Source organism: Rhinolophus sinicus, chromosome 1 (assembly GCF_057876585.1).
Source record: "Rhinolophus sinicus isolate RSI-liver-muscle chromosome 1, RSI-T2T, whole genome shotgun sequence".
Taxonomy (NCBI): Eukaryota; Metazoa; Chordata; class Mammalia; order Chiroptera; family Rhinolophidae; genus Rhinolophus; species Rhinolophus sinicus.
Genome location: NC_142501.1, coordinates 128,782,535 through 128,810,479, shown reverse-complemented (window position 1 = coordinate 128,810,479; position 27,945 = coordinate 128,782,535). Strand labels below are relative to the sequence as shown.

Genomic DNA, 27,945 nt, shown 5'->3' with positions numbered 1-27,945 from the left:
TTCACATCCAAAGTCATAAAAACTGCAGGTATAAGCCTGGAAGGAATTTGGTCATGAGGATTTAAGTGTGGTTTTTGAATTCGATAGGTTTAGTTGAAATGGCTGTTGCGATAACATGGGGGAACTCTCTGACCATTAGGGCTAAGAGCGGCAACTGCATCTATTTGGTCCCATTAGAGTGTCCATCAGCACAGCCCAGAGGAAGCAGGAACATTCTCTCTGGCAGTGCTGAGCTGAGGAAGGACTGACTGTCTGCTGACCAGGAGAAGAATGACCTCCTTCTCCAGGACAGGGGTTGGCAAACTTATTTTTAAATGAGCAGCCACTTTAGGGCCACAGAACCAGGCCTCTTTCCAATAAAGGGAAATTTGTTCCATCCAGGGCTAGAACATTTTGTAGGTGATTTTTCAAGTCGTAACATTGTGCTCTTATACTATTTCAATGGAAATATTTATTTCCTTAAAAATATAGTGTAGTTTTCCCTCTCCAACTCTGAGAAGGAATATTGAGAGGAAGGGGGACACGTGACCCAAGCATTTTGACATTCATTACACTTTCTAAAGAGTTGTTGCAAAGCATCCTTGGTCCAGTTCCAGTTTATGAAACCTCACATCCTTTTTTCCACTCAGACAGGTCTCTGCCCTCACAGTGTTTCTTCCAGCCTTGCCTAAGGAAAGAAAAGTAGAAATAAAAGAGAAAAGCATGACTATCCAAATATTCTTAGGGTCAAAAACCATAGATAATTCACCCAAATAACCAGCAGTGCCCAGGATTTAGTTTCGTTTACTTCTGAGATCCATGGACTCTATATTTTTGCCTTGTTGAGACTTCTTCTGGTTTTCTTCTATTCATTACTCATTTCAGCAACAAGGAAGCAATTTTTATAAAGAGGGGCCATTTAGTTAAACACCTACATCTCTGAAAATGTGGGTTTCCCAAGTGGGTGACCTGATTTGCAGTGTCCACCAGAAGGGCAGCCAAACACATGACAGTCAGCACCATGAAACACTGTTCCCTGCATAATCCTAGGGAAGAGTCCTGCCAACTTATTGTGTAACTGATGTGGTCATTTTCCTCTCACTTCTGCGTGTTCTCTCTCCCCACAAAATATTGTGATAGCCCTCCAAATCTTATCCAAATCTAGAGAAAACTCAGGCTTGTTTCCTCTGGTGTATTGACTTCATTTATGCTTTCTAATTCACATTAGAAAGCAACTCTTTTTCCATTGTTTGGAACACGAAAAGCCATTACAAATTGTCATGGCTTAATACCATCTCTTTTCCCCATACAAATGCCTTCCATGTTCACTACACACACACACACACACACACACACACACACACACACACACACACAAATGGAGAAGGGGATAGACAAGTCACAGTAACACCACTATTGGACCACTCTGCAGAGATGAATTTGTCACCGTCCACTGCAGCCATGACAAATGGACACACTGTAGGTTTTGCCCACATCAGCTTAAGTCTCCCAAGGGAGGCCTCTTACCAGTAGTTCATCCCTTCTGTCTCTTTAACAATTTTCTTGGCACAGATAATCGCATCTGTGAGGTCGTCAGTGAGCAAGGCTAGAAGAGAGGAGGCATAGAGTTAGCTGAGACTGTTATTTGAGGTTTCCTTCACTTTTTTCACTGCTTTTTTGGAACAGGGAGGTGGGAAGAACTATGAGCTTAATAGTCTTATTTTTGTTTAGCTTCTTCGCAAATCAATGAATTCTTTTTTCCCCCAGACCATCCACATCTTGAATTACTTGAAGTTTCAGAGGAATAGACCAGTCCTGAAGGGTTTCTTAGAAAAGTGTTTAGAGAAGATGCAATAGCAGAATGTTTTTTTATGCCCTAAAGAAATACACGAGTAAGATAAGACAGTACAATGTTTTCTCTACTCGGGTTAGTTTGACATATAAGATCTCTTTACAGGTAAATATTAAACTTTATTGTAACTTTCTAGTTTGTACATTAAATTTTTTTTTATATAAGGTGTTTCTCATATGCAGACATTTTTAAGTTTTATGTCAAATACATCAATCTTTGCCTTTATTATTTTTGATGGTTTTCAGACATGACAAATCTTTCCATTGAAAACGTATTAATTGATATCAGCATTCTTTCCTGCTTGCCCAGAAGTGGCCTCAAAATCCTTCTCAATACAAACATGACAGTAAAAGGCAAATAAATATAAAAGTCCAACATCACTTCTATTGCAGATTGGGTTCTCCAGAAGGAGATGCTGAGACGGGTTTAGATACAAGGTATCATTAGGGATCCACACATGTGAAAGCATTGGGCAGATGGAGAGCTCCAGCTCTGATGCCGGCCATTCAAAGACTCAGCCAACCAAGCCAGGAGCTCGGGAGTGAATACTACCCATCAGACTTGTCCACAGCAGGCCCAAATGGCCAGGTCTTTGTACCTCTGTCCCCCTCGGTCACTGGATATGGGCTGCTCCAAAAGGCATAGCCTTAGGGAGGACACTCTCTATAGCTAAGGCAGACTCTGGAGGAAGTGCCAGGTAGACTCTTAACAAATCACACAAATACAGTGGGGGCCAACATCTTCCCTTCAAGGAAATCTGGGCAGTATCTCCATTCCCACCATGAGTACCAATCAAACACATAAAACCTCACACCATTTGATATCATTTCTATTTATCAATTGAACAAAGATTTTCTTAAGAATTGGGTAATTCTCAGTGTTGACAAGGTGCAATGAGATAGGCACACTTGTGTACTTGCAGCTGGGAGTATAATAGGTTCAACTTTTCAGGCAAGCAATTTAGCAGCAGAAGAGCCATAAAATGGTTCTTATCCTTTTGCTTAGTGATTGCTCCTTCTGGCTCTATCTTAAGGAAAGAATCATGAATACAGACAAAGGTTTATTTACAAAGCAGTTTACCGTAGCTTTATACATGAGAAAATGTATTTCCAGATGGAAAAAAATCTAATTTCCTCATAATTATGGAACTTCACATTAATAATAATTCCTGCATATAATTAAATAATGAGCCATTTAAATCATGTTTTCATATGATTTAATAATATTGGAAAATGCTACCAACATAAAGTTACTAATATTGTAAAAATTTCTGTCTAAAGCTATACCATCAAATATGGTAGCCATTAGTTACATGAGACTATTTAAATCTCAATTAATTAATACAGTTAAAACTTCAGTTCCTCAGTTGCTCTCGCTACATCTCAAATGCTTTCTAGCTCCTTTATTGTGGCTAGTGGTTCTTGTATTGGAGAGTACAGATAGATAATATTTCTATCATCTCAGAAAGTTCTATGAGAGAGCATTGGTATTTAAAAAAAAAGTCAGAAATTCACCAGTACTTTATGAAAGACTAGCCCTTAATCATGTGATCACCAATGCTTTTAAATTGTCACTGTATATTTTCTAAATATTTTAGAGATGCATTATTTCTATTGTCAGAAAAAATAACCAAAGAGAATAAAGTTAGTCTAAAATATTGCATTTTAATGGAGCATTACAATATCAAATTACTTTGCAAACTCAGTTGAAAATGAAATCTTTCCTTGTGTATGCTGGTTTAGTTGCTAATTATGTTGCTTTCTCAGCTAGCCTTAACTAGGAGATAAACATAGTAATAGATTTTTGTTAAGCAAATTTATTTTAAAGGCGGTTTATTTTTTATTTAAAACAAAAGTCTTTTAACCAAGAGAAAATTAACAAAAGATATACTCTATAAATGTTAACACATTGAGGCAATATATGCAAATTCCCTAGCATTTGGTGTACAGTGAAAAATAAAGCTTTGTTAGGTTATAAAATTTTTTGCCTTGTTTCTAGAGAGGTAAGCATTTAGGGTAATAATAGCTATTACTAATAGCTAACCTTTATAAAAAACTTACTTTGTGTCAGGCACACATTAAGTCTCTTTATCATTCTCTCTCTTAGTCCTTAGAACAACCCCATGGATGGGTACAATTATTATCCCTATAAACTGAGGTCACACATGCAGTAAATGAGTCTGCACTTCAACCTAGGGCTTAAAATTTGTTATCCTCGGATACTTCCCTCTAACAGAGCCACTTAAGCAAAGCTTTCTGCTTATGGAACACTATATGCTAATGAAGTTGACAATAAAAATATAAATGCTTTATTAATTTTTCAAGTAATTATTTATTTATTAGGTTATTATCCATACTTAAGTGCTTGCTATCTGATACATGTTCAGATTACTTAGAAACACTTTATTTTGTGTGCGTAATGCTTGCTTAGTGCTGAGATACTGTGGTTTGTGTTTGGAAGTGGTTGGGGCCTGTTTCCTAGGAGAAGTAGGTTCAGAGGGGCCCCAAGGGGTGGGAAGGACACAGATTATACACAATGGGGAAGAAGCTGGGGGTATTCTATTACACTAGGATTGGAGCACACCCCAGATATGGCCACAAAGAGCAAGGTTCATTCCGGGTAAGGCAGATTATTTGCCTGGAGATGCCCTAAGACCATGAGTGGGAGATTAGGTTCTCTAGGTCCAAGTGGTGGAGACCACATAAGGTGTTTGTCAGCCGTCTGCTTTGTTACAGCATTTTGTTTCACACTTGAGATGTTTCAAAAGTGCTAGTTGGACATGACTTAGAATTTGCTTATAGTATGTTACGGGAAGTGGGGGCTGGGAAGTAAAAAACTTTGTGTGCTGTGTTGAGATGTGAAAACACAATGAAATCACCACAGAGGGGCAGCAGAGGGGCAGGAATGAGTTAAGATGGCAAGTATTTTAGGATCCAAGCCAAGAAGTGCTTCTGCTCAATTTACTTTAAATAGACAATTCTGTCCAGTCAAACATGAATAAGAAAAGGGTTATGTTGAATGGCAAAACATTATTCAATTGAATAGTTTATTCTCCCACATCCAACAACAGAAAGCAGCAACAATCTACACAAAAAGAATTACTTATTTGCAGTTGTTCTGCTTCAAATCTCTCTGTGTCTCCCCAGCATCTTAGTATATCCCAACTAAAATATCACAATTTACATCTCTTTCCCCAATCTGAAGTGACAAAGGCCAACTCAGATACCCAGCTGATGAGAAATAGAGATTAATATAAATCGATTCGACTAGATACAAGAGGCAATCTTTTTCTTAGACATCTCTTATTTTAAGGAGGTCTATGCTGTTGAAAGAAAATAAAGATTATTATATTATTAATATGCATGCATGTGTATACATACATACATATGTGTATGTATATATACACATATTGTTATATATATATATAACAATATTGTTATATACATAAAACAATATTGTTATAAAAATTGTTATATATATCAAATATTCTATCCAAACAATTTGGACAAGGTAGGCAGGGATTTTAGGAATACAATTTGGTATGGGAGTGAGGAGATTCTACAGCGTCAAAGATGTATATGAGTGGTATGTATACTGTACATATATGAAATGTCATGTACCTTATAAACATACCCTAATGCTAAATTATTTCCAAGTTCCCAAGAACAAATGTCCCTACTGTAAAATACATGGGACAGAATGACATTGTCCATAATTAAACACTCTGTGGACTGAAGCTGAGGGTGATCAGTCACTGAGGGGTAGTTATGATATAAAACCAATATCCTGTTTTCTATTTTAAAGTTGTCTCTAAAAATCCCATCTTATTTATGATGAGAAAACAGATACGAATGTTCCCTCACCTCTTACCATGAACTGTCCAACATTTTAATTTCTAGAATCCCAGATTATCTTGCAGATATACATTTGCCTCACATTTCCTCAATAGGAACTAAATTGAACAATATTAACTTTTTATTATATTAAACTGCATGTAAATTTAAGCATGGCCATGATGGAATAACAGATTCTCTCTCCCACTGTAAATAACTAAAACACTAGATAAAATGCGACAACCTTTTTTCAGACATTACACAACAGACAATGTATGATCATGACTCTTGAGAGATAGAAACCAAATGAGGTGAACCTTGTGATTGCTATGACTTTCTGCCCAGAGGTATTTTCCAAATGAGGGAGGTGAAATTCAGGTGGGAGATGGCAATCTAAGTGGAGGAGACAGAGATCAGAGGCCAAGGCAGCTCGAATTTGTGGAGAAGAATACCTGAGAGGTAGGAGCTACCCAGAAGGAGAGCACCAAAAAGCTGCATAAAAATCCAACTGAGAAAGGAATTAAAAAGTATAAATCGCCAGTTATAAAAATGGCCATGGGGATATAAAGTACTGCTTAGGGGATATACTCAGTAATATTGTAATAGCTGTGTATGGTGTCAGATGGGTACTAGACTTACCGAGGTGATCACTTCATAAGTCACATAAATGTCTAATCACTATGTTGTACACCTGAAACTAATATAATATTGTATGCCAATTGTACTTGAAAAAAAAAAAAAAAAGAATTCCACTGAGTCTTTGGCTGAAGGCTAATCTGAGCATGCAGAGGATAAAACTCTTCAAGGTTGTCAGAGAACAATTACCAGGGACCTGAATAGTTGCAAAAGTCGCACAGGGCTGGGAGATATTTAATTTCTGACTAGCCAGGGGATAGGCTCCTTGCTGAACCCCTGGGATAGTAAAAAAGATACAAGAAGAGCCATGTCTTTGTACTAAGACTAAACTAGTCCTACCACAAAGACCACTCTAGAAATTTCCTGATCAGTATTAACTATTTGCCACGATAAAAACACTCCCTCAAAGAAGACAACATAATCCAGACACTCAACAATGTGACATACACGATGTCTAATGTCCAATAAAAGGTTATCATTACCTGTGCAAAGAGACATGAAAATGTGATCCATGACCAGGAGAAAGATCAGTCAATAGAAAGACCCAGAAATGACAGGCTTGATTGAATTAACAGACAAGAAACTTAAACAGTACTTATAAATATGCTGATTTATGTCAAGGACTTAAAGAAAATCATGAATAAAATGAGAGAAATGAAAGCTATAAAACAATTACCTAGCACTGAAAACCTACAATATCTGAAATGAAACATTTAATTGATGAATTTAATAGATTAGGCACTTCAGAAAAAAGATCAGAGAACTTGAAGATATAGCAATGAAAACTACTGAAAATAAAAGACAAAAAGGGGAAAAGGCTGAAAAAAAAAATGAAGAGCCTCAGTGACCTATGGGACAACATTATGTTATCTAACACATGTGTCATCAGTGTCCTAGGAGAAAAGATGAAAATTAAGGGATCCATAATGTTAGTATCGAGTAAGATAAACACCAGAAAATACACATTCTGATTAAATCGCTGAAAAAATTGGTGATAGAAAGAAAATCTTAAAAGCAGCTAGAGGAAAAAGGACACATTGCATACATGGAAGACTGATAAGAAAATCACTGATTTGTCTTAATAAACTAGTCATGCAGAATACAATAGGATAGCTTTAACAAATTAACAGGAAGACATTTGTCAGCCTAGAATTTATAGAGAAAATATTCTTCAAAAAAGAAAATGAAACAGACATTTTGAGATAAACAAAATCTAAAAGAATGCTTACCAGTAGACCCCCTCCCACTTGAAAAAAAATGTTGAAGGAAGTTCTTTAGGCTGAAGGAAAGTTATATCACTTAACTGCCTGCCCAAATGAATCCACCAAAGAAATGAAGAATGTTGGAAATGGTAAATATATGATAAATATAAAGATCCTTTTCCTCTTTTAAAATTTTTACTTAAGAAATAATTGTTTAAGGCAAAAATAATAAATTGTGAGGTGTGTAACATGTTGAAGTAAAATGCATGACAGCATAGCACAAAAGATAGGATGGAGAAAATAGAAGCATATGTTAGAAAATTCGTATTTGTGAAGTAATATAATGTTATCTGAAGGTAGACTATAATAAGATAACTATGCATATTGTAAACCCTGGGGCCAGCATTAAAAATAGAACAGAATTATAGTTACTAAGCCAATGGAAGAAATAAAAAAGAATACTGAAAAATATTCAATTAATCCAAAAGAAGGCAGGAAAAATGAACCAAGAAGAGATGACACAAATAGAAAATAACTACATGGTGGATTTTAAAGTAACCATATCAGTAATTATATTAAATGTAAATGGTCTAAACCAAGGTTCATCAAACTATGGCCTCCAGGCCTATGCACATTTTATAAAGAAAGTTTAATTGGAACATAGCCATGCCCAGTCATTTACATATTGCCTATGGCTGCTTTTGTACTACATGGAAAGTTGAAGTTACAACAGAGACAGCAGATAGGCCATGGAGCCTAAAATATGTACTACTGGGCTCTTTAAGACAAAGCTGATCCCCTGGTTTAAACATTCCTATTGAAAAGCAGAGATAGTTGGGCTAGACATAACAGTAACACCTAACTACACGCTGTCTATAAAAAACTCAATGTAAATAAAAAGACACAGATACATTACAAGTAAAATAATGGAAAGAAATATACCATGCAGAGAAAGTTGAGTGGCTATATTACCATCAGACAAAGTAGATTTGGGGATAAGAAATATTACCAGAGTAAAGGAGCAACATTGACTCTAATGACAAAAGGGACATCCTTTCTGGATACCCATTTTTTTTTTTCTTATTTGGGTTTTGGCAGAATTCAATTCCTTGTGTTGTAGGACTGAGGTCCCTGCTTCCTTGCTGGATGTCAGCTGAGGGTTATTCCCAGTATCTATGGCCCCCTCTAAATCCCGTGACTTGTGGCCCCCTTCCTCCATCTTCAAAAGCCATCAGTGGTGGCTTGAGTACTTCATATTTTGAATCATTTCTCTTCCTACTACTGTCATCAATTCTCTCTCTGACCATCGCTGGGAAAGATTCTCCACTTTTTAGGATTCATGGGATTAGATTGGGTCCACCCAGATAACCTAGGATAATCTCCCCCTCTCAAGGTCAGTGCAGTCAGTTACATTTGCAAAGTCCCTTTAGCCATGTAGGGTAACATATACACAGGTTTCAGGTATTAGGGATTGGATATTCCGGGGGTCCATTATGAGACCTATGATAGGAGGTAATGCACATGTCCAATCACCATGTTTAACTGAAAGACTCCATTGGCAAACTCTTAAGGAATGCTAATGAGATCGACCAGGATGGGTAGGGTTTTAAAAGTCATACCTTCAGGAAGGTGAAGATAATGAATACAATAGCCCAAAGAAATTGAAAATGAGAAATATCTACTAATCACTTTCAAATGTTTAATAAGTTTCTATATATAAAATGGAGCAAATTTGTTTTGAGTAAATCCAGAAGAAAAACTAGGATTAATGGAAGAAAGCTATAAGGAGGTAGATTTTTGTCCAACAGAAATTTTTCTAAATTAAGAGCTGATCAATGATTAGGTGATCTGCTTCTGGAGGTAGTGAGCATTCTGTATTAATGCAGGGCTAAGGATAATTTACTAGATAAATTAACATATTATTCAATCATCCATACATTCAAACATAGGTATGGATCATCTTGTGTCAAAGAGAAATTAAGTTTACTTCCTGCTCTTAAAGAATTTGCCATAGAGTATTTTATGACTCTTTGTCTTCACTCTTGCTCCTCATTCCCTCCATTCATTTATTTAATTAATATTTATTGAGCTCCACCAATGGCCAGGCACCATTCTAGGCATTTAGGATACATCAGTGAACAAAACAGATGAAACCCCTGTCTTCATGAAGCTTACATTCTAGAGGGGAAGTAAACAGACAATCATTTACTGAGCTGTCCTTCTGCTACTGAATACCTCTTGCATCAGGCCCTTCTCTATGCCCCCAGCCAAGACCACCGTCAGGTCGCTAAATCTCTCACCTCAACAATTGCCGTGGCATTTAATAGTCCTTTCTTTGATTTCACTCACACCCTGCCAGATTAATTTTTCCGAAACAATGCTTAATCGATGAATCTCTATTAATTTCCGATTGCTGGCAGAAATCAGTACATCATTCTTCTTAGCCTGGCTTCTAAGGTGCTTCGTGATCAGATAGTAATCAACCTTTCCAGTCACATGTCCTATTATCTGTTTTCATGTCCCCTTTATTTCAGGTAAGACAAATGTCTCCTGTCTCCCTGTCTATACCCCACCCATCCCACATTCACCTCTTTGCTTTTGTTGTTCCCCTTACCTGGGATGACTCCTCTCTGTCTCTGAATAGCCAAATCTTATCTACCTTTCAAGTCTTAGATCAAATATCACTGTGTCTATAGAATTTCCAGGGTTTTCCTAATAATACCTCTTTCCTCTGAAGCCCACAGCACTAAACCCAAGCCTATTAATAGTCATTTATCTAACTTCGTATAAGCACGTGTACTCTCTTCTCTAATGCCAGAATTTATGCCTGATGCATTTTGCTATCCTCAGTTCTGTGCACACCTATATTTCTTAAATGATTGAAGTAGAAGGTTTGAAAGGAAGTTCTAGCTTTATATCTACTGTTTAAGAAATGCTATGTAAAGTGTATTTATTTGTCTCATTCTGTACAAAAGAAGCATTCTTTTGCGTTAATTGCCTATGCAAGTTAGTTGGCAAACAGATTTCTCCTCATTGAAGATATATAATGTCTCCATGCATGAAAGTGTAGTAATGTCGTTTGCCCATCCCCCCGTTTTCATGGTGGGCTCCATAAAAACCATCTTAGAGGGAATAAGTCATCTTTGGACAAGTAGGCCACAGGATCAAGAGTGTCACATTGAGGAACTGTTGAATAATTTATTGGCCTGGTATAGACCTACTTGGACATCTCAACTCCAAATTTCAGTTAAAACAAAATGAGTGGATATCCCATTATCAGTTTTCTTGTCTTTGTCCCCAAGGATGAAAATCAAAACTACCTGAGCAAGCAACGTGACAGTGGTTCTTCTCTTGTAGCTTTGCACGCCTGCACCACGTATAACTGTTTATCTGAAAAATGCCATAGTCAGTGCTTCCATCCTCCAGGACAGTCTGAGCTGTGGTGTTGTAGCGGCTCTCGTAGTATGCCATGCAGATCCCTAAAGGGGGAGAAGTCAGAAATGCCAGAGAAAGAGATGCGTTGTTTCTTCCAACCCTGTTCTTAAGGGACAGTTCCCTTATGTAGGCTATAATAATGCTTTGCTCCCAACAAACCTTGGGGAGGGTCAGGGCAGGTAGGGCACCCATGGGACACATGATGGGCAGGGATGGCATACTTGAGCTTCACACCTACTCGGTGGCTGAACCTGGACTAAACTAAAAGTCAGATCTGCCCCCCACAATGCCAGCACGTGTGGCATTGTTTTCTCTTTCCTTTGCTGGTGTCATTAGTACAGGACTCCAGGAGTGGGGACATGAGGGACGAGGAAGGAGCAGAGAAGCCCCAGAGAGCAGCAGTTGAGGAGAACATATGAACACCTGGTGGTCATTCCTGGTGGAGCAGAACATGAAAATACTGGGAACAGAAGTGAGTGTGGAGAGTGCCTCTGACATCATGGGGGAGACATCAGGGTACAAAAAGAACAGGAAGGGAAAAATCTCACAGTTTCCAAGGCTAAATCCCTGGTAATTGTCCAGGCCAGCCCTCGCAAATATTTTTGCCAGTTTACAGCGAGTGTAGATTTTGGGTTCAGTGACTGTGGCCAGGCAGCCAATCAGGGCCAAGATGCCGGCAGCCTTCATCCCAAGGCCTGGTCGTGGCAGAAACCTGTCAAAGATCAAAGGATCAGGTCAGACAACCTTGCTTCATCCTAAGATTAAGTCTGTCACCAATGAGAACTTCAAAATCTGCCAGCCATAGTTGTGGGCAGCTCTGCCTAGATGTTTCCTGTCACTTTTAATCATTCAGAACCAGCACCACAGAAAACCAAAGAGGATACAGCACAGGGAAGGAGTGAGTGCAGGCTCTTTCCTTAATACTCTCTACATGGTTATTTCCAAGCAAATGCTTCTGTTCCTAGGATCAGGCAAGCAAAGAATTCAATCCTCATTTATTCATCCAGTTTGAAACCACAGAGGACAATACATTTCTAGTATGCCCATTGACTTAAGGAACAGGACAAAAAGAACCCAGAATACAAAGAGTCAGGTATTCCCTATATATGTGGAAACACACACACAGTTCCAGCCAGAGATGAAATATGCATGGGTCTGCACAGACAACTTCAAGATTTATTGTTTGGGGGTATTGGGAAGGAAGAAGATTTAGCACCTTATCTTTCTTCCATTCTCTTTTCTTGATACTTGTCCAAATGTGGGCACATTGCTTCAAAAATATGTCTTATATCATAAATGCAATGTTTTTCTGGGCCCCTCTACCACTGTTCCACGGAGCCTCCTAAAGTCTGCTGTCAGCTGACGAGCAGGAGTGGATGGACGATGGGGAGTCACAGGAGGAGGAAAGTGTTGAGTGGTGGGAGCGCCCCCCACTGAATTACTTAAAATGGGAGTAGGATCAAGAGCTTCACCCCTTATTAGCTACTACCTTTCCAGAAGCACTTCCTTTCTTGAAGTAACGTGTCCTTCCTAAATATAACGACCTTGCTGGGATGGGAGTGGAGTGACATTTCTGACAACTGCTCATGAGACCAAGTGTGATATTCATACATATTTCAATTCAATATCATTTTCTGCACCTGCTTAGAACTTTTGAAAATTATTAGTTTCTCCTGTTGGAGTTAGGTTCCCCAACTTAGACGTGAAGCTGAAAACAGGGCTGAATGTTCAGCAAGGTCAGAGGGACACTCACTGGAGGGCTTTAAATTAACTAAGCAGTAAGCTAACACCTGTCATCTGGGGCATGTAGAATGCATACTGGCCAATAGCCAGTGTCAGCAAACCTGTCCTTTAAAAAGTCCTTAAAAAAGGACTGCTTTTTAAGCTTTATCGGATCGTAGCTACAGTCATTCGGCAATATATCGTGTATGGTTGCTTTCCCAATACAATGGCTGAGTTGAGTGGCTTTGCTAGCAATCGTAGAGACTACAAAACCTAAAATATAATCTGACCCTTTACAGAAAAAGTCCTTGGTGTACAGCATTGAGCTACGCCCTAGTATTGAGCCAGGTGCTGAGGGGGAGACAAATGAGGTTCAAGATGCAGAGTTTACAAATTAAGTTGCCTTAGGATCTTACTGGTCCCAAACAAATAAAACCAACAAAACAAACCCCACAACATAATGTTCTACATCCTTCAAGCCAGAGGTTGGCATTTCTGGTCCTTTGGGACAGGTAATTTCGTCTGAGTAATTTCAGTATTACTAAAAAGGTGTGTGTATTCCTGGTGCCTCTGCCCCCAGAGATGTAGCTCAGGTGAATGAGTGCAAGAAACACCGCTCTACTTACTCAGTCAGTGCTTTGCAGCTCACATGAGCTTCCTGCATCCCCTGAAGCCATTTATGATTCTTCCAAGGCACAAATGATCTGGTCTTCAACCAGGAACCTTCCTTTAGAGCCTTAGAGAAAGAAGAATTCTTGACTCTTTTGTTTCCAACTGCCTAGAGATTCTAGAATTCTACTGCTTGGGACTGAGGAGATTAGTGCCTTCTAGCCTCTCCTGCCTCTCTGTTTTTCTTCTTCTTCCCCAACAGCCCTCGTCACTATTCAACTCAGCTAGGGCCTCCCATCCACGTGAGAACTCTTCTCTAAAGTAACAGTCTCCAAACTTTATCACAAACTCCATTAGTGTGTGTAAGCTAAAGAAGAAGGCTTGAATGAACCCTGTAGTGCTGAATTAGAGTTAGAGGTTATCTATCTATCTATCTATCTATCTATCTATCTATCTATCTATCTATCTTCAGATTGATACACACATGTATACACACATATATGTACACATATAGAGGGCGCCAAAAAATGTATACACACTTTGAGAAAGGAAAAAAAACTGTATTAAAAGTGTGTTATTCGATATATGCTGATAACAGAAGATGAATAGTCACATTTGACTTCTGCAATTACAAGAGGTGCTCAAAGTCGTTACCATCAGCATAATTTTAATACAGTTTTTTCCTTTCTTAAAATGTGTGTACATTTTTTGGCACAGTGTGTGTATGTGTGTGTGTGTGTGTGTGTGTGTATCTCCTATCTTTGACAGATAAATAATACAGGTATGTATGTATACATGGGTCAGTATATATACATATACATCTTCTGAGAGGACCTCAAAGATGTGACGCTCCATAACAATGAGCACACTCAGCACCCAGGTCTTGCTTTTAGCAGCATTATCTAATAAAAGAAACCAAGATTCCTTAGAAAACTGGTGGATTTCAGAACTGGGGCAGGGAAAATGCAAGATGACCCTGGAACATCTTATTAGTGCTAACAATTAAAGGAGTGCTCAAAAAGTGAGAAAGAGAGGGGAGGGGATAATATATCAAAGAGACAGAGGAGCCGAACTGAAAGAACTCCCAATGGCCAAACTGGGACGATTTAAGCAACAAAATAAATAACTGCAGTATTGGATTATAACTCAGAGAATAAAATAAATATCTGGGAGCACATACTGATATAAATAATGATTGAATAAATAAATATATAGGGAGAAGGGACAAATCTTACAGAAGAATTCTAAGTAATCTATGTGGAAAACACCCCCTCCAGGAAATGGGGCTCAATTCTCCTCCCTTTGGGTAGGGGCTGGACTTTGTGACTTGCTTCCAACAGATAGAGTATAGAAAGGGGAAAATGGTAACTTTATATAAGCAGAAAAATCTGGTAGGGCTGACCTTATCCAGTGATGAAAGTTAATCCTATCAGTGACGAGTCACTTTGTGTACTCCTGATAAAGTGTGTTGACAAGGGCAATTCACCTCTGTAGTTTTCTTCCTCTAAATCTGTAATCCCAGTCTAATCATGAGAAAATGTAAGTCAAGACACAAATGAAGGGCATTCTGCAGAATACTTGACCAGTACTCTTCAAATGTGTCAAAGTCATGAAAAACAAGACTAGAACCTGCTACAGACTGGAAGCGATTGAGGAGATCTGATGTCTAAATACAGTGTGATATCTTGAATTGGATTCTGAAACAGAAAAAAGACAATTCAGAAAAAACTGGTGAGATCTGAATAAAGCCTGTAGTTGGTGCATTGTAGTTACATTAACTTCTTGATTTTGACAGATGTGCTGTGAATATATAAGATGATAATATCGGGGAAGCTGGGTAAAGAGTCTATGGAGACTGTATTATCTGTGAAACTTTCTGTAAATCCAAAATTATCCCAAAATAAAAAAATCTAAAAAATCTGCTAGTTTAGGATACCCCTGGTAGCCACTTATAACAGAAAAACTGAACACATTTGAAATACATGTGTGATACTGTGATTTCTAATAAGAAATATGTATTTGGTCCTTGTCCCCATTTCTGAAACAGACATCCTAAAATCCTTGGAATTTCCTAAGTGATAAGAGTAATAAAGGTGTCTTGGTATTCATAACAAACCTCTTTCAACCACACTGAGTTTATGTTAATGAACTGACTTTTGGAAAGCCCCTAAGGATGGGGGCTGGTTGTCAGGGAAACCAACATATAATTAGAGAATTGAAGCTATCTGCCTTACCCCCTAACTTCCAAGGAAGGGAGAACGGCTGGAAATTGAATTCAATCACCAATGGCTAATGATTTTTATCAATCACGCCTATGTAATGAAACCGCCACAAAAAACCAAAAAGAGGTGGTTCAGACAGCTTCCAGGTTGGTGAACAGAATGGATCCATATGCTGGGAGGGTGGCACACCCCAAACTCCACAAGGACAAAACCTCCTGTGTTCAAGACCCTTCCGGACCTCAACCCATGTATTTCTACATCTCATTGTTCATTTCTATCCTTTAATATCATTTGTAATAAACCAGTGATCTAGTAGGTAAACTGGTTTCCTGAGTCCTGTGAGCTGCTCTAGCAAATTAATCAAACCTAAAGAGGGGGTTGTAGGAGCCTCTAATTTATAGCTTGTTGGTCAGAAGCACCAGTAACATCCTGAACTTGCAATTGGCACCTGAAGTGAAGGGCAGTCTTGTAGGACTGAGCCCTTAAGCTGTAGGATCTAACTCTATCTACTGGAAGATAGTGTTAGAAGTGAGTTAAATTATAGGACACCCAGTCAGTGTCTGCTTTGAAATGGAGAATTGCTTGGTGGTGTTGGGAAAAAAACACACCCAATGCACTTATGTATTGTAAAGTGAAAAATGATTAATCTCTAAATGTGACAACCCATGTAATTACTTTGCCAAAGGAAAACACAGCAAATATGTGGCACCAAAGATTTTCAAAATCACTTCTTCTCATTACAAATTATTGTGAAGATTTTATTGTTTAAATTCCTCATTTTAATAAAAATTGACCTTATTGACTTCTTTAAAATTAAATTTATTGGAGAGACAAAGATTCGTACATTACATAGGTTTCAAGTGTACATTTCTATAATACATCATCTATATATCACGTTGTCTGCTCACTACCCAGAGTCAGTATTCCTTCCATCAGCCTTTTCTACCATGCCCCCTCCCCTCTTACCCTCTGGTAACCACTAAATTGTTGTCTGTGTCTATGAGTTTTGTTTCTCTATTTGTCTTTCTTGTTCCATTGTTGCTTTCAGTTTTACATCCCTCATCTCAGTGAAGTCATAGGGTTCTCAACTTTTCCTGTTTGACTTACTTCACTTAGCATAATAATCTCAAAAGCCATCCATGTTGTCTCAAATGGCAGTATTTCATCTTTTCTTATGGCAGAGTAGTATTCCATTGTGTACATACACTACATATTAACTTCTTATATAGTTAACCCTTAATAATCTAGTCTGATCTTACTTACTTTTTTATTAAATGTTACCACATTGGTGATATTCGTCTGTGTCACCTAAACTGCCATATATTGCAATGAACTGAAAAGAGTGAATGGATGCCTTATTCTCAATTCCCTTATCTGGGGCCATGTAAAATGAGATGAGGACACAAGAGCCATGGAGTTCGGGTATAAAGAGTCAAGCTGCTAACCTTATACATTTACCTACATGGAACAACCAGCCACAAAGCTAAGACCAATACAGAAGTACAAAACACGTCAAATTCAGACTTTGTCATCCTGATGGTGATTACAGCAGCAGTGACCTTAAATCAATGTATGCAGTTCCCAGTCCAAGGCTTCGGGAGACCTGAAAATCTCCTGTAATTGTATACAATGTGGGAGTATTTATGTACACTTTCCTGGGGATAAACTCTAAATCTGAGCTAATTACAAAAGACTTCCAAAACAGTAAGAGTTGCTACTTTTGAGCGTGCTCTGCCAAGGTTAAACAGCTCATCCTCTGGAGCTTTCTGCCCTGCGTGAAGGCATTTGCATGGATAGGGTAGGAATTCTTCATGGGTCTTTCATGCCATGCTAATCTTGCACTGGATTTTCCTTATTGTTTCTATTTTTGACATTTTTAACATTTGTCAAATGCATGATGAAAGTTCTCCAGTGTTCCAAACACTCCAAAATCTTGGCACAGTTTAGGACAGTAAGATAACATTGATTACTTCATGAAACATACATTTACTAAACTTTGTGGCACCCCAAGAATTTCTTAAGTCATTTGTGTCTAACCCTGAGGGAATCAGTGTGTGTGTGTGTGTGTGTGTGTGTGTGTGTGTGTGTGTGTGTGTACACGCACGCACGTGCATGTAAACATCTGTTCTTCCCTCGGCATTTTTCCTACTTTTCCTTCCACAAATACCCAACCATTTGTGGACCATTTTCTTTGCCATCGTCTTTGCAAACCTTCTCCCATTTTCACTCTTATATGTCAGCATGTCATGTTATAGCCATTTCCAATTTTTTTAGTCCAAGATAAATGCAGAAAGAACTTGCACTGTGGCTGAACTCTCCTTAACTTCTTGAAAGGAAAATGTCTGTGTGGCATGACTTTTTCCATCATTTAATCCAACTGTGCACTCCAAATAAGGAAAACCAGAAACCTAGCGGGCTTACAATCTCTGGCTCCTGTCAGTGGCCAAATGGTTGTAACTGTGAGCCAGATCATCGGGGTAAGAGGTACCAACCAAACTACCATCAGCCTTGAACGGGTCCCCCCAAAGGAAGCCCTGTTTCTGTTAGAATCCTGATTATGTTGCCACTATTAAGTGAGAAAGAAGTTTTATGGAAATAATTCTAAGGCTCTTGATTCCCTTGCTGTCATTTATTTATTGTATCTGAGGTTTGCAGTAATTTGTAAGCATGTGTTTAAAATTCCAGTTAACATTTATCTCCATTCTCAACGCTGGCAGGCTCCAATTGTGAGAACTGAATCATCGGTGACCTTTTGAATGTATAATTTAGATTCAGGAAAAATCACAATAATGAATCTGGATTCGGTAAGTTTATAAATGAAAGACAAACTATTTATAAACAAATAATAAAACTAAAATGAGATTATTTTAACAGGAAGAAATTCTAGAAATGTTGTAGTTAGTACCTTCTTTTACAAATTAAAAATCTGAGGCCCCCATCAACGAAATAGAAAGACAACCTACTGAATGGGAGAAAATATTTGCAAATCATATATCTGATAAGGGGTTAATATCCAAAATATATAAAGAATGCATACAATTCAGTAGCAAAAAAACAAACAACTTGACTAAAAAATGGGTAGAGTATCTAAATAGACATTTTCCCAAAGACAGACAGATGGTCAACAGGTATATGAAAACATGCTCAAAATCACTAATCACAGAGGAAATGCAAATCAAAACCACAATGTGATATCACCTCATACCTGTCAGAATGGCTATTATAAAAAACACAAGAAATAACAAGTGTTGGTGAGGATATGGAGAAAAGGGAACCCTCGTGCTCTTGGTGGGAATGTAAATTGGTACAGACTCTATGGAAAACAGTATTGAGGTTCTTCAAAAAATTGACAATAGAATTACCATATGATCCAGAACTTCCACTTCTGGGTATTTATCTAAAGAAAATGCAAATGCAAATTCAAAAAGATATCTGCACCTTCCCCCCCCCCCCATTCGTTGCACCATTACTTACAATAGCCAAGATATAGAAACAACTTGTGTCCACTGGTGGATGAATAGATAAAGAAAATGGGACACACACACACACACACACACACACACACACACACACCAGGTTGGACAATGAAGTTTGCAAACTTATTGAACAATGTTGCTAACTTTTTTGATATCAGAGGGATTATTCATTGTGAATTTGTACCAACTGGACAAACAGTTAAACAAATTTACTATTTGGAAGTGCCTAAAAGGCTGCGTGAAAAAGTTAGATGACCTGAACTTTTCACCAACAATTCATGGCTCTTGCATCACGACAGTGCACCAGCTCACACGGCACTGTCTGTGAGGGAGTTTTTAGCCAGTAAACAAATAACTATATTGGGACACTTTCCCTACTCACCTGATCTGGCCCCCAGTGACTTCTTTCTTTACCTAAAGATAAAGGAAATATTGAAAAGAAGACATTTTGATGACATTCAGGACATCAAGGGTAATATGATGACAGCTCTGATGGCCATTCCAGAAAAAGAGTTCCAAAATTGCTTTGAAGGGTGGACTAGGCGCTGGTGTCAGTGCATAACTTCCCAAGGGGAGTACTTCAAAGGTGACCATAGTGATATTCAGCAATGAGGTATGTAATGAGGTATGTAGCACTTTTTCTAGGGTGAGTTTACAAACTTAATTGTCTGACTATATATATATATATATATATATATATATATATATATATATATATATATATTTGACATACAATATTATTAGAATAATATTGTATGTAAAATACTTGACATACAGTGTTATTCTACTTCAGCTTCAGTTGTACAGAACATTGATCATGCATCTACAGGTCCATTTTGTTTTTAAGACAGCTCTCATAAAAGATTTCAAGGGAGAAAGATGTTAAAAATGATTGCTAAAAATGAGATTTGAGGTTTCTGTGACTTTAAACTGGTTATGCTTTCCCCGCTCTCTTCTAGAAAGGATAATCAGATTCGATCTGGTTTTTAGGTGTCTAGAGACCAGGAACTAGGTTTGGAATTATTATAGGCTCTTTGGGAAGATTAATTGAAGATACTTATTTGGGTCAAGGGAGAATCTGTTCTTTTATGTTTTAAAGACACTTTCCTTTGTAACTAATTGCACATAAAAGATGAAAATGTGCTTTCACCTATTAAAAAACTAGTACAACTTAATTTTTTTCACTTTAAGAATATACTGTGACATTTTTGCAAAACACTTTCCACTTATGGTGGGTTTTGATGACTGAGTTTGTTTTTCCCCTTTTATGTGTTTGGAAACATACAATATTTATGATTATGCCTATATATATTTAGTATAAAGCAAAAACTGGAGCTATTTGGAAGTCAAGAATTCTGCAGAATTTGGAATCCAGAGCTCTTTAAACTGTAGGAATGTTTTGAAATGCTGAATTTACTTGGCTTAGAAAATCTAAATTTGTATTTAGGCATCACCCCCTCCACCTCTTGTAGCCCAGGGTCCTGGAGAGAAACCAGGGGGCGGGTGCATGTAAATCTGTTCCAGAGCCTGGCTGGTACCGGCTGGGTTTCTATCACCTCAGGGCAACGTGAGGAAGAGCAGGGCCTCTGAATCTGCACAGAATATGAAATGAAAAATGCTGGCGTAGCCCCTGTCCCTGAGGAAAATACACACAGAGCTCAGAGAGCCATTGCCCCAAGATACTATTCCTTGCTCAGAGACAAAAAGTCCAAAAGGTGACTTTATTTGTGTGTCTAAAACGAATGCACACTCACATGAACAGAAGATAAATATCTGAATGTAGATCTTTTGTTCGTCTTCTTTGCATGAATCCCAGGCACATGCATGTGCTTTGTGTCTCATGCTGTGTGATGCCACTTTTTAGACTTGTGTTATTAAAGATCTGGGACATTACAAAATGTTTTGTTTTTCAAATATACGAATAATAGCAAAAAGGTATGAATTTGAAGTGATTCTCTAACACACAAGTTTCTTTGGGGGAAATGTGTATTAATGTGGTTTGGTTTCATCTGAGCTCCAAGCAGTACGTGCAGTGTACAATTTAAAAAATAAATATATATATATATATATATATATATATATATATATATATATATACACACACATATATAGCTATATGCATATATATGCATATATATAAATTATATGCAATATAATTAAAATATTGTAGATAATTAAATATTAATACATATTAGTATGTATATTAATATAACTTAGTTTTTTTACTTTAAGATTATATTGTAACATTTTTGCAAAACAATATTTATATATAGCAGTATTGGATATTATCACTTATTTTCCTGCGTAGAAACAAAACGACCAATGTCTGGAACTGTATCGACAGTTGATAATATTTTTACTTTAGTTTGTACCAGCCCCTGTCTTTGTAGAGGAAAAATTATGTTGGCTTTCCTTTACAACTGCCAGCAGACTATCTTGGAAGCAATATCTTAAGAGTTTTAAGGGCTGCGGATCCAAGGCTTTTGTCAGAACTAACTGCTTCCTTTGCCTCATAAAACTGCTATCTACATCAATCTATGTTTATTTTTCTCCTGCTTTTTGATTTGCTTAATGGACTTCAGCTGAAGACTTTTTCAATGTCTGAGGAAAGTAAAGTCTAATAAACCCCTGAAGACTTAACCATCAGAGTTCAGCATCTTTGGATTATTTTGTCTGACTTTCATGTTTGCTGCTGCAGAAACAATGGCTGTAGAGCACCCTGGACCTAACCCTGAAGATTTGGAGCCTAGGAAACAATAGTCAGACAAGTCATAGCTCCCTGTTCTCTTCTCTCATTACATGCTGCTCTCTCTGGGCCGGTCTCCTCCGTCTCAGCATTCTCTGCCTCTTTCAGTCCTCTATCTCCTCCTTCTCCTTCTTTTTGGTGTTGTTTTACCTCCACCTTTATCTCATTTACTTTTTTCCACTCTTCCTATTATTTATTCATAAACCAGAACATGATATAACCTAATGTTTGAGCTTACCATACCAAGTGCTGTAAGGGTCCAGCATGACAAATGAGATGTTACTCAGGTCTTCAAGAAGCTCTCACTCTAGTGGAAATGAGCATTGGCCATGTGGGGGAATGGTGAAAAACAAAATATCATTTGTTGGGGGATCAGGGAAAGCTAAGTTGAGAGAAATAAGATTATGTGATGATGGAAGGTTTTCATGGCAAAGCCGAGGGCCAGCAGCCCAGCATCTTGTCCTGACTCAGGCTGGTCTCTGCTCTGCTGCATGGGAAGGTATACCGCCCTGGCCCCAGACCACGGCCTTACATGTCTAAGGAACATGTGAGGGTATTGGGTTTGGGCTCTGCAAAGCCCTTTCCACACCAGGACTTGGAGATGTAACAATATATAGTGAATTTATTGGTGCCCTCAAATGCGTTCATCAGGGACAAGAGGCCTCAGCCTCACTTTGCAGCACTACAGAAGGCAGTAATCCTTTCATCTTTGGTTTTCCAGAGAGAAGTGATTAGGCATTCATCTGGACATGCTGAAAGGAAGTACAGTTGTCCCTGCTTCCAATATGTATCCACAAACTCACTACCTTCCCACCACGTCCTTGTTAAAACCATACTCCTGGTGACATCTTATCTCACTTGGAACCTGCACTGGCATCTAACCAACCTTCTGCCTTCACTCTTGACACTCTCTAGTCCCTTCTCCTCCTTGTCTCCAAAGATGTCCTCTAACATCCAAACTGTGACACAACAGCCCCTACTTTCAACTGCCCTATAACTTCCCTGTGCCAGCCAAACACACTCCAAGTTACTTCTTTGGCCTGCAGTGCTGTCCCTGTTCTGGCTCCAGCCTTTCTCTCGCATTCTCTCCTTTATTTCTCAGGGGCCAGCCACATCAACCTTTTCTCTGTAATATACCAAACTTGTTGAGCTTGTTGACCTTTTGGACTGAAATAATCTTCCTATAAAGGTCCTTATGGGAAAGTAGTGGCTTCAGAAGGACAGATATTTGGGGTTCCAAATGTTCTAGAGTTGATACTCAGAGCACTTTCATCAGAAACAACTGGCTAACTATGGAAAATAGTTTGGAGGTTCCTCAAAAAATTAAAAATGGAATTACCTTACAACCTAGTAATTCCACTTCTGGGTATTTATCTGAAGCAATCCAAAACATTAATTCAAAAAGATATATGCATCTCTATGTTCATTGCAGCATTATTTACAATAGTGAAGATATGGAAACAACCTAAGTGCCCATCAATGAATGATTGGATAAAGAAGAGGTGGTACACATACACAATGGAATATTACTCAGCCATAAAAAAGAATGAAATCTTACCATTTGTGACAACATAGATGTATCTGGAGGGTTTTATGCCAAGTGAAATAAGTGAGACAGAGAAAGTACCTCCTGACGTCACTTACGAGTGTATGTGGAATCTGAAGAACGAAATAAATGAGCAATCAAAAAAGAAACTCATAGGTATAGAGAACAAACAGACGGTTGCCAGATGAGAGTGTTAGGGGACTGGTGAAGGTATTAAGAAGTACGAACTGGTAATTACAAAATAGTCATGGGGATGTACAGTACGGCATAGGGAATATAGTCAATAATATTATAATAACTATCTGTGGTGCCAAGTGGGTACTAGACTAATTGGGGGGATCACTTTATAAATTACATAAATGTCTAACCACTGTACTACACACCTACTAATATAAAATAATATTGAATGCCAACTGTAATTGAAAAATAAAAATTAATTTAAAAAAAGAAACAACAGACTAACTGGTTAAACATCCAGATTATTGGGTTTAGAAACCAGGCCTTCTGAGTCAACATTTCTGAATCGGGGCCCAGGAGTCTACATTTTCAGCAAATCCCTCAGGGGATTAATTACAAGTTGGAGAATCATTGACCGAAGCCATCGGGAGCCTTGAAATTTATGAATTTAAAAAATTATTTTACTTTTAAACTTTCTTCCAGATGTTTTAACTGTGTCTTTTTAAAAGCAGCATTTTAAATAGGTGAATGTAATAATTTTATGTTTATTGACACATTTGGGTTTCTTCCTACCACTTTTTTCCCTTTCTACTTTCCTGACATCTGTTGAATTGATAAAATATTTTTGTTTTGGTGGTGCTGATGGTTTTTTTGGATTTGCTTTTATTTTGTTTATGCTGGTTTGCATATTACAGCTTATAATCCTTCACTTTTATGTAAAATTTGACTTTAATGTATATATTTTATTTTGCATTTTCCTAATGATATTTTCACTTACCCAGTGCCTCTGTCCTCCTCCCAAACAGCAAAGATACGATTTGTAGGTTGGCATGCTTTACATACTTTCCATCTTATCTCCCCATCTTCATATTATTGTCATCTGAAATTTCAGATCTGTCTTTTTAAAAACAAAATCAATCAATTATTAATATTTTACTATCAGTAGTTAGCCATATCATCAAATTTTACCGATATCTTTTTTGCTACAGACTATATTGCTTAAAAATTCAGGAAGGTTCTGTGGGTACTTAGACAACTTTCTAAGTTTTTATGTGTTTGAAAATGGCTTTTTTGGGCCCTCATGTGTGAATGATCTTTCATCCTAGTGCACACTGACAGTTGCTTTCTCCATCAATGTGAGGATGTGACATCACTGTCTTCTGGTATCTAACATCGGTGAGATGTTTGCTGTTTTCTACAGCAGGCAAGCTTGAAGGGGGTCTCTACGATCTTACCTCCTGGTGTTCAGGCTTTTACATACTCCCCTTCTTTGAATGTTGGTGGGCACCTTGTTTCTAACCAATAGAATACGACAAGGGAGAGGGGGTGTCACTGCTGGGATGACATTATGTTATCTAAGAGTGCCTTGCTGGCAGACTGGCTCTAAAGTCTCCCTTATATCCTGCTTTGAAGAAGCAAGTAGCCATGAGTCTGACAATTGGAAGGAAATGAACTCGCTGACAACCTGAGTGAGTGTGGACGTGAATCCTTCCCCAGTCGGGCCTCCAGCGAGAACCTGGTCCCGCAGCACCTTGCTGCCGTCTCACAGAGAAGCCAGGCAAGCTGTGTCCCAGCTCCTGACCCACAGAAACTGTAGGATAACAAATGGATGTTGTTTTATGCTGCGAAATTTGGGTTAATTTTTTTAAATGTAGCATAGAAAACTAATACATCACCCCAATTATCACTCATTTGTAAGTATTCTGTCATTTCTCCCTTATAACTTCTAAAGATTGTCTCTTTTTCTTTGCTGTTCTACAGTTTCACTACAAAGTGTTTATTTTTCTTCCTCTCTTTCACATTTGGCATACATTACATAGATGAGGATTTTTTTCCCTTCAGTTCAGGAAAATCCTCAGCCATCAGTTCTTCAAAAACTGTCACTTCACCATTCTATATATTCTATGCTTCTGGAACTCCTATTAGATCCATTAGCAAGGGTCTCAATCTGTCTCTGGGCTGCCTGGCTTCTTTCCCATACTTCATATTTCTTCATCTGTCTGTGCTTCATTCTGGATCATTCAGTGCAGTATTATAGCTCTCTAATTCTGTGGCTATGACAAATCTAATTTTATTATCCCTTCTGTTTAGTTTTAAATTTCAGTTTGGACATTTTTGTTTGTTATAGTATCTTTCTGTTGTAATCATCCCTGTTCTGGATTCAAGTATTTCTGGTTTTTTGTTTGCTTGTTTGTTTCATAATGTCTTGTTCTTGCTTTAGCTTTCAAGCTCACCTTGAAAAGGATGAGTGTGTGTGTATGCATTCACACACGAGTCTTTTCTTTTCTTCCCCCATGTTAATGCCTCTAAGTGGATAGTTTACTATTGGTCCCCAGGTCCATGGTTCAGAACCATTTCTTCTTTTGGCGTGTCCTGTGGCAATGTCACAGCCCCTGTTCCTAAGCCAGCAAAGGGCTTACTCACCTCTAGACAACACAGCTGCCTCTATTCTCTCCCACCACATCAGGCAGCTGCTCTGAGTGGTTTAATAGTCCAGCATGGAAGCCCCATCGAAAATGAGGAGCCTACCTTAGACCCTGATTGCATGCATGCTTCAAACTGGAATCTCACTTATTGCTGTGTATTCTGTTCTATTCATCTCATTTTTTAGCATGATTATGATTTTAAAAAAATAATTTATTTTAACCTGTTGATGGTTTATATTTGGAATACAGGCCGGAGAGTAACATGTGCAGTCACAGCATCCTTTGAATCACCACTGTTAAATTTTCTTACTGTCATATACGGTTAGGATAGAATATTTCCATATCGATTACATGTATCTTTCAATCACTGACCAAACTCCTTTTTGCCATTGTTTTTAGAGGGTTGGAGTGAGTATATGACAAGCACTTGAGGACCCATCTTGTTAGATTATAGTTGTTATTATCAGAGTTTATCAACTACCCTAATAGGCAAATGTGATATCAAATTACATTGGTCTCTCTCTCTCTCTCTCTCTCTCTCTCTCTCTCTCTCTCTCTCCCTCCCTCCCTCCCTCCCTTCCTCTCTCCCTCCTTCCCTCCCTACCTATCTGATCTTCAGGGGAAATTAATTTCAAAATAGTACCTGCAGGCCCCTGACTGTTTCTGAAAAAGAAGTTACAGAAGCCTTTTGAGCCATGGAAGCTTTATAGGATCAGAGTAAAGGCAGGAGACAGGAGGAGAGGCAGTTGGTAGCACAACTTTGGGACCAAGACCAAGACTGGCTGGATTTGAAACCAAGCTCCTTCCCTTACTTCTTGCACAACATTAGGCTTTCTGTGCCTCGGTTTCCTCATCTATAAGATGGGGATAATAATAGACCGTTCTTTACAGAGTTGTGGTAAGGATCAAGTAAGTCAATCCATGAGGTCTGCCCAGACATTTTCTGGCATGCAGTCAGCGCTCAGGGAAGACCAGCCATTACTAGAACTGTAAAGACTACTGAACTGGCAGTTTTAAAGAGAATAATAGGCTTTCAGATGTTTAGCAGCTGGTGTATCTGTTAAAAGGATTAGCTCCCTAGTGATGGTTAATTTTATGTGTCGACTTGATTGGACCATGGAGTGCCTGGACCTTTGGTCAAACATTATTCTGGGTGTGTCTGTAGGTGTTTCAGGATGTGAATTTCGGTAGACTGAGTGAAGAAGATGCCCCTCCCTAATGTGGGTGGGCCTCATCCCATCAGTTGAAGACCTAAAGAGCAGAAAAAGACTGAGTGAAAGGGAACTCCTCTTGTCTAACTTCCTTGAGCTGGGACATTAGTCTTTTCCTGCCTTGGACATGAACTGAAATGTCAGTTCCTCTTGGGCCTCAAGCCTGCTGGCCTTCAGACTAGAGCTTATACTATCAGCTTTCCTGGATCTCCAGTTTGCTGACACAGATCTCATGACTTCTCAGCCTCCATAATTGTATAAGCCAATTCCATATCTATCTGTATCTATATCTATATATCTATATCTCTACCTCTACCTATATCTATATACCTACATCTATACCTATATCTATACCTAAATCTATATCTATATCATCTATATCATCTGTATCATTTATCTTCTCTTGGGTTTGTTTCTCTAGAGAACTCAAATACACTCTTTCCCTTCTAGCTGGGCTTGGATTTTGACCTCACAGATGTTAAACGACATTAACTTCAATGTCTGTAGGTCCGATGAAATCTTCTTGCAGACGTGGAACTCAACACAATTACCAAGGGTTCATTTTGTTTGGGATATATTCTCTTCCATCACCTAATTTCAGACTTGAAGTACGAAGCAGTGCTTGTCTGAGCCTCTGGGAAGCCTTTTCTTTCTGACAAAGACCTGCTCCTCACATGCTGTTCCCTGTCTCCTGCGTTCTTTCAAGTCAGTGTCTGGACAGTGAGCGTGGGCCTTATACTTTTGTGAAATCCTAAAAGTCAACCTTGCCTTTGGAGACAGTAAGACTGCTCAGTGACGGCCTCGGCCCCCATGGGAATAAGGCCCTGCCTTGCCCTTCCCCAGACCTCAGGGCCAGGTTCTCAGGAAAATGTT

General features: G+C 38.4%; 1 protein-coding gene across 1 annotated transcript; it reads right to left on the bottom strand.

Moving 5' to 3' along the window:
• Window positions 1-597: 597 nt before the first annotated feature.
• On the bottom strand, window positions 598-11,624 carry LOC109447292 (lysozyme-like protein 1). Its single transcript, XM_019731484.2, has 4 exons — window positions 11,486-11,624; window positions 10,823-10,981; window positions 1,507-1,585; window positions 598-667 (listed from the first exon to the last, which is right to left on the bottom strand). Exons 1-4 carry the CDS (start codon window positions 11,622-11,624, stop codon window positions 598-600), a joined length of 447 nt encoding a protein of 148 aa, XP_019587043.1.
• Between the last annotated feature and the right edge of the window lie 16,321 nt (window positions 11,625-27,945).

Bases quoted from the DNA above. Each gene is read 5' to 3' on its own strand.
- LOC109447292 (XM_019731484.2), bottom strand. From the start codon at position 11,624: ATGAAGGCTGCCGGCATCTTGGCCCTGATTGGCTGCCTGGCCACAGTC. The intron at 10,982-11,485 runs GTGAGATTTTTC...CTCCCCCTTTAG, and splicing joins GGGATTTAGCCTTGGAAACT to GGATCTGCATGGCATACTAC. The intron at 1,586-10,822 runs GTAGTTTTGATT...CCTCTCTTCTAG, and splicing joins CTGTCACGTTGCTTGCTCAG to CCTTGCTCACTGACGACCTC.